Source organism: Phymastichus coffea, unplaced genomic scaffold, assembly GCF_024137745.1.
Source record: "Phymastichus coffea isolate CEN01 unplaced genomic scaffold, Cenicafe_Pcof_1.1 PCOF00061, whole genome shotgun sequence".
Classification (NCBI taxonomy): Eukaryota; Metazoa; Arthropoda; class Insecta; order Hymenoptera; family Eulophidae; genus Phymastichus; species Phymastichus coffea.
The window spans coordinates 1,655,230-1,665,308 of NW_026706872.1; the positions used below are offsets into that span (position 1 = coordinate 1,655,230).

At 35.2% G+C, this 10,079-nt stretch overlaps 1 protein-coding gene across 2 annotated transcripts; it reads left to right on the top strand.

Annotated features, from left to right (window-relative positions):
- Positions 1–269: 269 nt before the first annotated feature.
- Positions 270–4,683, top strand: LOC131666865 (choline transporter-like 2). Of its 2 annotated transcripts, XM_058939873.1 has the most exons (9): positions 271–506; positions 601–879; positions 971–1,052; positions 1,434–1,556; positions 1,631–2,144; positions 2,210–2,497; positions 2,587–3,045; positions 3,097–3,388; positions 3,450–4,683. In XM_058939873.1, the coding sequence occupies exons 3-9, from the start codon at positions 1,037–1,039 to the stop codon at positions 3,738–3,740; spliced, it is 1,983 nt and encodes a 660-aa protein (XP_058795856.1). In that variant the 5' UTR covers positions 271–506; positions 601–879; positions 971–1,036; the 3' UTR covers positions 3,741–4,683. The 2 variants fall into 2 exon arrangements, with proteins under 2 accessions (XP_058795857.1, XP_058795856.1); XM_058939874.1 differs by lacking the exon at positions 971–1,052 and having other exon boundaries at positions 270–506.
- The last annotated feature ends 5,396 nt before the right edge of the window (positions 4,684–10,079 follow it).

Genomic DNA, 10,079 nt, shown 5'->3' on the forward strand with positions numbered 1-10,079 from the left:
CGAATCTAAATCTATAAAAAATGGTGATTTTTATATATTTCCTTCTTCTAATATACATTTTTATTTTTCAATTTTTGTAAAAATGTATTTTTACAAGTTGAAGTATATAGAAAGATGCGTACGTCACTCTCTGTCACTCTCACTTTGTATTCTGGTATTTCTTATCGAGACGTTGCTCGAGGACACGAGAACAGTATTAAAGTTTTTACTGAACGTGACAGCAGCGCATGTCAAGAGTCATGTCAATTACGCGATTTTCAAGATATCAACGATTACGTTTTTAGAAACTGATAGCTCGGACTAAGCAAAAGACGAATGGATAGCATGCAGAAAATTAGAATCGGATTGGAAATACATAATATTATTAAAATAAATCAATTCTTGTTCTGTTTTACAGTTCACCTTTAAATCACTGATCGTTTTTTTGTGGCTGCTGTATTATGACCTTGTGTATAAATGTGACAATTTGACAATTACTCTTGCGATTCTCATTATAACATGAAAGTGTATGTGTGTGCATGCGCGCGTGCGTACATGTGCAGATAACAAACATGATCACCGCCAAATTATATTGTTTAATAAGATGACTGTAATTCACAGGAACGCATATCAGGGCAGGCGCATGAAGAAAAGAGTGGGGGATGCTGTAAAGCAGACCAGGCATCTATATATTTATGTGTGTAAGGGGGAGAGCAGAGCGCGACGGAGAGAGTTGGAGAAACAATGCAGTCGTCTGTCGTAAGTGTACTGTGTAGTACAACTTGTACGTATCTAGACAGGAGTGTACTCGAACTTGAGTCATCGTGGTTTTATAGAGGTCTACTGTTTCTTAAATAGTTCTACCAATTAGCTATGTGTATGCGATTGACAATCATTCTAGTGAGTTTGCTTCTTACTTTATTTCGTATTAAATTTTCTTTCATTCCCGTCATTACAGCATAAAATATACAAAATGCACTCTCACACACAGAAACATTAATCATCTACATGTACAACAAACGTACGTCGGCGGTCGACTTGTCATCATAATAAAACAATGGAAGAAAAATACGGTGAGTAGTTCTCGAATAATTCATCAATAGCAACTTTCACATTTTTAATATTTATGATATGATAATAAAAATAATGAACACGTAGAAAAACATTGCGATGTAAAAAAAAATTGCATATTATATCTTTCGGAATGATAACGATATGAGGACGACGATAGCATCGAGAAAATTATTTACGAGTTATTTGAAAAGACAAGAATTAGATCGATTCCACTCAAAGAAGTTATCTAACAATAAGTAACATTGACGTAAAAACAGATATGACATTAATTTAAAAAATTTATATCGCACGATGTATCATATTTTATATAATTGCTGAAATCGTTCTAATTATTTCGAAAGATTTTTTTAATATCATTGGGCATCGTTTTTTTTGTCCAGGTCGAAAGATGAATTATGACCCTAGATGGAAAGGACCTTTGTACAAACGATCTTGCACCGACTGTTTTTGGCTCATTGTGTTTTTGGCTTTTTTGATAGTTTGGAGTGGAGTGGCATATTACGGTAAGTCGAAATGATAATCCCTTCAAAAGAGTCCTAATTGTAAAAGTGCAATTTATGCATAATGATTTAATTAGCTCTGAAGCATGGCAACATAGAAAAGCTTGTTCAGCCAACGGATAGTGAAGGGCGCAAATGTGGAATTGATTCACAAGTGGCAGACAGACCATATTTATTATTTTTTGATCTGACGAAGTGCGTGAAAATTTCTCCGGATTCCTATCGTGGCTGTCCGACAACACAAGTTTGCGTTCGCGATTGTCCACGCCAGAATTTCTTCTTCGACAAAACTAAAAGTCAATTAACATTGGATGAATTGAAAAAACAGTTAATTTGCAAGATCGAGGTGAAACTTGATAATATATCAAAAATTGACGATATCGAAAAGTTGGTTAATTTGGAAAAGTGTGCAAAATGGTATTTGGAAAGTAGCCATTTATTAGGGCGCTGTTTTCCGGTGGTCGTTTGGGATGAATTCATCAACGACACTATCACGCACCAACAATTAAAGGAGGCACAAAGGGTCATCGAATCCGTGGCACATTTGGAGGATGTCTTGAAGAAAGCTTACACAGACGTGAAGAACACCAAGTAAGAATGTACGAGCGTCACTGATACGAGATAAATTTAATTGACAACCATGCGTCTGTTGTTAGGTACGCAGTATTTGGAATTTCCATTGCTAGTGGATTTGTTTCTCTCTTGTATATCGTTATACTGAGGTGGTTAGCAGGGCCGTGTGTTTGGACAACGATCTTGATAATTAGCGCAGCTTTGGCTTACGCCACTTACGAATCAACCATGCGTTTTTTGCGAAATCACGACACAAAATGGATGGTGCTCCTCATCGTGACGTCAACTACGCTATCTCTAATAATTTTGGCTTCATTATTTTTGCGGAAAAGAATTTATTTGGCATGTCAACTTATCAAAGAGTCAAGCAAGTGAGTGAGTGAATACAAATATGTACTTTAACTGACATATACACCTTTATTTATACGTCATTCTTTCTCGTCCTTATTGCGACTTACAGAGCTGTGACGAGTATTCTATCGAGCTTATTCTTTCCCGTAATACCATGGGTTTTGCATCTTATAGTGCTGTTGTATGGCGTGACAATATTTTTATATTTATTGACCATATGGGAGCCTAACTACAGAGTGGAAATGATGATGGAGGATGAGTGCTTCTGCCCCGACAAGTACACGAACAACTCACCATGTGTTCCAGATCAATTCAACAAAGATTGTTACAGCGGTAAATCCGGAGAGCCTTGTACTATGTCTGCATGTAATCTCGTTAGCAAGGATCGCCCCTGGTTTATAAATTATTTTCATGTCGTTAACGTTGTTGGATTTTACTGGCTCTTCTTTTTTATCTCGGCATTCGGAGAAATGGTATTGGCCGCAACTTTTGCCACCTGGTATTGGACTCGTAGAAAATGCGACCTGCCCTACTTTACCATAACAATTGGATTCTGGAGGACAATAAGGTAAACACGTTCAATTTTTGATTCATAGTTTAACATTTTTATTTTCCGTAGATATCACTTGGGAACATTGGCGTTGGGTGCTCTCATATTAACTATCTGTCGTATTATTCGTCTGATCTTGGAGTGGTTAAATGACAAAGTTAAAAGCGCCAATAACGAGTTTGCGAACGGAATAATGTGCTGTTGTAGATGCCTCTTTTATTTGCTTGAGCAATTTCTAAAGTTTATCAATAACAATGCCTATGTTATGTGTGCTGTTCATGGCAAAGGCTTTTGTCGCTCTGCCAGAGACGCATTCAATCTTTTAATGCGAAATGTCATCAGAGTTGTCGTTATAAACAAGGTTAATTTTTTCGACTTTCAATTTCCCTTTTTTACGAAAATTAATTATTATTGATTTTCAGATTACGAGCTGGCTGTTACTATTAGGTAAATTGTTCATCACTGGCGTCACCGTTACGACGACGACGTGGTATTACAACAAATACCAAACAGAAAAAATTTATTTCTGGACTGTTCCTGTGATAATGACTACTATCACGTCTTTCTTAATAGCAACAGTCTTTTTCAAAGTTCAGGCAGCAGCTATTGATACGCTTTTTCTTTGCTTTCTTGAAGACTGTGAACGAAACGACGGTTCAAAAGAGCGGCCATATTACATGAGTAAAAGACTGAGAAAACTTTTGCACAAATGAAGAAAAAGAAATACGTGCTTTTTCGCAAATATTATAATAATATATTTTTATATAATCGATATTTCTACTGTTGCCAAAACATTACAAGTATTATTTAGAATTCAGGATTGAGAATTTAGAATTTCATCCGAAATATACGACTATTTGTCAGTATTACTTCGAGTTAGTACGTAAAACATTAATTTGAAAAAATATATAATAGATTTCAATGATGGTAAACTTAAGAAAAATCTATCAATAGGCCTTAAATCAAATGATGTACGTAATTAAAAAAAGTAATTATTCAAAACATTACGAGCATGCGTCTTTTGCATGTAAAAAAGGTTGCAAATAAACTGAGATTGATATCGTCATTCCTATCTTGAATTCAAACTGATTCAGCTTGAAACGATATTAACATGTTATTTAAATCTTCAATACTTTAAATTAAAGTAAGGAAATGAATGTTATTAATGTATTTGTAAATAATTATTTGGCACAATATAATAATATAAGTAAGCAATTAAACTTTAATAAACTCTATTAAATTATTTTTGTCTATGCATCGATATACAAAATAATGTTAGGAAAGCGTTATATATTTGGGACAAAGGATTGAAAGAATTTATACACTTTATTGTAGAAGTTGAAGTATTGAATAGAACAATAGAAATTAATAAATTAAAAACAGAGTGGAGATGCGTAAGAATTACCTTTTCTCTCGGGGGGGGGGATTTTATAACTATTGGTACGCACGCTGTATGCGCTGTACGATACGCGGTATCATGCGTGTACTCTAGTCAAGGTCAAAAATATCGACCATCTCGGAAGGCACAAATTTTGAATGAGAAGACGAATGAAGGAGTTGCGTCTACAACGGTTTGTATAAACAATATTAATGAAATGGATATAAAAATTAAAATAAGTCTTGTACGATGACAAAAAAGAAAGATGGAAATAATAAGTATGATACATAAATACTTTATTCAAAAATTTAAAAATAATATGGTTTACATTTGTTTATATACCTTATTTCGCCTATACTCACAATTTGCAACAAGAATATCTTTAAACTAATTTGTCTTATCAATCTTGCTTACCTTTGATTCGATGACATCCTTGTTGGTCGTAATTATGATCATTGTTGTCTCTCCCAGCACTTCCAATCAAAGCTGAAAACTTCCGTGACTGATACCTTCTGCAATCGATTAACCGGGTAGAGAGAGGGGTGTGCTTGCAGCAACAACTATGTTCACTAATATAAATGAATAAGAAGAAATGCCATAGATAAATCGATTGTTTAAAGAGTTTATCTTCGCTTGTAAAGCAAGCCCCATTATCGCACGCATTACAACCATTGCTGTCCAACGTTTACACTACACTCGCGCAATAAATGTGGCACTGATGAGGCGTCCGAATATCTTACAAAACTACGTAAGTCTTTATTATTTCAATAAATTTTTCAAAAGTATAATGTCTCCTGCGACTAATTTAAATTTTTTCTGCAGAGTTTGCGATGAAATCGATCTCAGTCAGTTCTTAACTCTGTTGGTAATATTTTTGGTCGATCTATGTTCGCAGAAACCATTTGAATCACAATGCTTTCTGCAATCAAGCCAAAAATTAGTGAATTAACGATCCTTTGCTATCCGATTCAACCTCGCCTTATTGCGCAACATATATTTAATTATAATGGACAATTCCTCATCGCTCCATCGCGCTGCCGAAACAGCTGCTGTTCACAAGTTATAATATGCGAGTTATACTAAGGCAATGGATTAATAGTTTTTTAGTACATACATTGTTCCTGCCCTTTTCTTTGTAACGTCAACATATTGGTTGCTATTTCAGATATTCTCGATCATTGCATGCTTGTAGAATGTCCATCAATAAATCTTGTAGGAAAGTAATGCACCTAGTCCTTAACGAAGCCTAAGACGTGTGGCATTAAAATATATCGTTTCGAGTATCACAAAAACAATGCGTCAATGTAATTTACGTCAAAAAAATTTTCGGAAATGTTACTGGCGATACGACGCTGGAATTTGAGACAATTACGTTGTTCATATGACTTGCTGGTTTTTTCTTCCAATATGTAAATGCATCCATCGACTGACGATTGTCGATTCCTTCCCCGTGAAAAAGGCCCTTATCCGTTGCGATCACTTAAACTCGATTTTCATCCCTTCCGATCAACCACCCAACCCCCGGAGGTCTGCCAAGGCTTGATCTCTTTGGATTTCCAAACGCTACCCAATAGTTAACGCTTCACATTTTTAGAAATTATTTAAATAAATTTTTTCAATATATTTTACTAGAAAAGTGACTTTTCATCCCGTAATTTTACGTTTCTCGATTTTCCAAGGGTTCCCTCGTATAACAGGTTAATATTTAGGGGGGGTCACGTTGCACGGATTCATTTTTCCTTTGGATTAATGACTCCTTTCTTGTGAATTTGAATCCATTAGGACAATAATCTAACCCAACCCAACTAGGCCAACGAACGCAGTAACCCTACTAAGTCAAATCTTTTGGTGTAGTTTGCAGATGCTTAGGTAGATGGCGTATTAGAAAATAAACTCGCAAGCAAATGTGACTGGTAATTATATAAAAGAAATCAGTTATTATTTGTTCTCTGAAATGATGTACTGTCGGATAGCGTACTTTGTGCGCCGACCACTGCGATGCTCCAGGCGTCTGCGAGGGTCCTCAGGTGTACGAGGACAGCCTTCTGTTTATGGAAGGCTCGGAGCTCGCATTCGTCGTTCGACCACCAGCATTGCTCGGCTACTTTATGGCAAAAATTCTTGATATAAAAGAATTACGACGTCCTTCGCCTCATCGCCAAATATTTCATCAGCCCTCGCTGTGCATACTTTATAATGCTCGCAGAATTACTCGTAATTATAAATATTTTTGCACCTACAGCATTCGTGAGAGTACGAACGTAATATTGCCGACAATATGCTCGTCGGTAACATCAATTGCTCTCGAGATCTGCATAGTGGGCAGACATTTTTCATGCGAATTGGGCATGGCCTACACAGGCAGTGCTTGTTGGGGCAGTGAAATGGCTGCGGTGAGACTGTTTCATAGCATACGATGCATTGGACCATTTCTCTCAAGTACTGGTCAAGCTGATCTAATGTAGGCTGTAAGGTAATGACATCCATGAAATAAAATGATTACGAACAACTGTCTCATCATTTAATTATTAATCATTATCTTAACAATTAGCTTTCTTATTACGAACATTTCACACGAAATTTTAAAAATTTTTTCGTCGTACCATTCTGAAAGGTCGCTGTCCATCGAGAGCTACTGGATCCGGATTAACAAGAGGTAGCACCCGCAGATCACCGTCATCCTCGACGCAAGCGAACTCGCTATACCGCGAAGACGCGTGTAAGAATAATGGCAAGCTTATTTTTGTTGGCCTTCTTGCCCTCTGATCCCACAGCTTAACATATTTTCTGCTGTCACTCATGATGTGTGTCCGGTAGGCTAGTCACGCCACGACTGACGACTGAGAATATATATCGAGTCCTATTTATATAGTATATTTCAACATCCCCACTCTACGAAAATAGCTAGGTTGGGTTCGAGTAGCGTTCGCCCGTGATCGAAACCCGCCCCCCGCGTCCCATTCCGCCGACATATGCCCACCCTGTACTCTCGATCGCGAGAGGCTTCAATGAAAAAAAAATTGGGCATAGGTTCCCCTGCGGCTTGCATCTTTGTACTCTCGCGCCCCCGTGTCCCTTCCGCCGACGTCCGCCCACCCGGTACTCTCGACCGCGAGAGGCTGGGTAGCCTTCGCCCGCGATCGAAAGTCGCGCCCGCGCGCACCAACTCCCCCATGGTAGCTCAAAGAGCATTTTTGATATGATTTTAGCTACGTAGGGCCAATCACGATTTTCGCGCGCGTCCTAACTTCATGATTGGTTGCCCGAGCTAGAGGACACAACGTGCACTGGGGTCTACGACCAAGTGACATTGTCACCCCCGGCGGTCATCATCTTGGCCGTCGAAGGTACAACGACCTGGTGACCTCGACTACCGACCTCTTTCACGGACCCGGGTCCGACCGGCCTGTGTGTCATACCTCGAGCATCCCTCAAGTCCCTAGCAATGTTAAAAAGCTGAAAGAAAAGTATATTATTACCATAAATAATATATACTTACCACCAGTAGAACTTCACCTTCACGAAGATCCAGCGTCCGATGTTAGATCGGCAATTTCTCTTCGTCACTTGTAGCTGAACTGACGAAACGTATATCCGTTATCGAATTGGCAAAATTTTTTGATATTAGCAAACTAAGTAACAACTTTATATATGTACCACAGGTTATGGACTAAATCAGAACTATCCGTTAGAACAAGAAAGAAAGTTCAACGATCAACGTTTATTGGTAACGAAAAGCGATGAGGTCGATTAACCACTCGTTCCCTGTGAAAATGTATATTAATGAATTCGCCGCGTACGATAGTTGAATATATTTTTTCGAGAAAACATTTCCCAAATTTTCCCTTTTTAGATCATATTGCCGAAATATCATTATTTTACACATTTTTCTTAACCATCACAGAAGCTATACGCGTGGACATTGACATTTCGTTACATCCGACATATCAATGCGCATGGACTTTGATCATCTTAGTCCATTTCACGCAATTTCAAGATTTTTCACTTTTTTCATCTTTTTTTATCATTTTGTCGATATTTCAAGATTTTTCACTTTTTTCACTTTTTTGGTCATTTTGTCGAAATTTTGAAGATTTTTCACATTTTTCGTAATTTTGTCGAAAATTCAAAATTTTTCACTTTTTTCATTATTTTTCATTTTTTTGTCGAAATTTCAAGATTTTTCACATTTTTTATAATTTTGTCGAAATTCCAGATTAATCACATTTTTTAGTTTTTTTATCATTTTGTCGAAATTTCAAGATTTTTCACTTTTTCACATTTTTTATAATTTTGTCGAAATATCAAGATTTTTCACTTTTTTCTCATTTTTTATCATTTTGTCGAAATTTCCAGATTTTTCAAATTTTCTACTTTTGACAACTTTTTTCATCATTTTGTCCAAATTTCATGATTTTTCACATTTTTCACTTTTTTCATCATTTCGTCGAATTTTCCAGATTTTACACATTTCTTAGTTTTTTTATCATTTTTCATCTTTTTGTCGAAATTTCATGATTTTTCACTTTTTTCATCATTTTGTCGAAATATAAAGATTTTTCACTTTTTTCACATTTTTTATAATTTTGTCGAAATATCAAGATTTTTCACTTTTTTCTCATTTTTTATCATTTTGTCGAAATTTCCAGATTTTTCAAATTTTTTACTTTTGACAACTTTTTTCATCATTTTGTCCAAATTTCATGATTTTTCACATTTTTCACTTTTTTCATCATTTCGTCGAATTTTCCAGATTTTACACATTTCTTAGTTTTTTTATCATTTTTCATCTTTTTGTCGAAATTTCATGATTTTTCACTTTTTTCATCATTTTGTCGAAATATAAAGATTTTTCTCATATTTCGTAATTTTGTCGAAATTTCAAGATTTTTCACTTTTTTCATCATTTTGTCGAAATATAAAGATTTTTCACATTTTTCGTAATTTTGTGGAAATTTCAAGATTTTCTCTTTTTTCACATTTTTCATCATTACGTCGAATTTTCCAGATTTTTTTCATTTTTTAGTTTTTTCACATTTTTCATCTTTTTGTCGAAATTTCATGATTTTTCACTTTTTTCGTAATTTTGTCGAAATTTCAAGATTTTTCACACTTTTCATCATTTTGTCGCAATATCCAGATTTTTCACATTTTTAATCATTTTGTCGAAATTTCAAGATTTTTCACTTTTTTTCACTTTTTTGTTTATTTTTTCGAAATTGCATGATTTTTCACTTTTTTCGTTATTTTCACGAAATTTCATGATTTTGCACATTTTCGTAATTTTGTCGAAATTTCAAGATTTTTCACTTTTTTCATCATTTTGTCGAAATATAAAGATTTTTCACATTTTTCGTAATTTTGTGGAAATTTCAAGGTTTTTCTCTTTTTTCACATTTTTCATCTTTTGTCGAAATTTCATGATTTTTCACATTTGTCACTTTTTTCATCATTTCGTCGAAACTTTCAAGATTTTTGTCATTTGTTAGTTTTTTCACATTTTTCATCATTTGTCGAATTTTCCAGAATTTTCACATTTTTTAGTTTTTTCATCATTTTGTCGCAATATCCAGATTTTTCACATTTTTCACTTATTTTTCATCATTTGTCTTCATTTTTCGTAACTTCGTCGAAATTTCAAGATTTTTCACTTTTTTCACTTTTTTGCTTTTCT

Coding starts and splice junctions, on each gene's coding strand:
- LOC131666865 (XM_058939873.1), top strand. Junction 1,557..1,630: donor GAGTGGAGTGGCATATTACG/GTAAGTCGAAAT, acceptor TGATTTAATTAG/CTCTGAAGCATGGCAACATA. Junction 2,145..2,209: donor ACAGACGTGAAGAACACCAA/GTAAGAATGTAC, acceptor GTCTGTTGTTAG/GTACGCAGTATTTGGAATTT.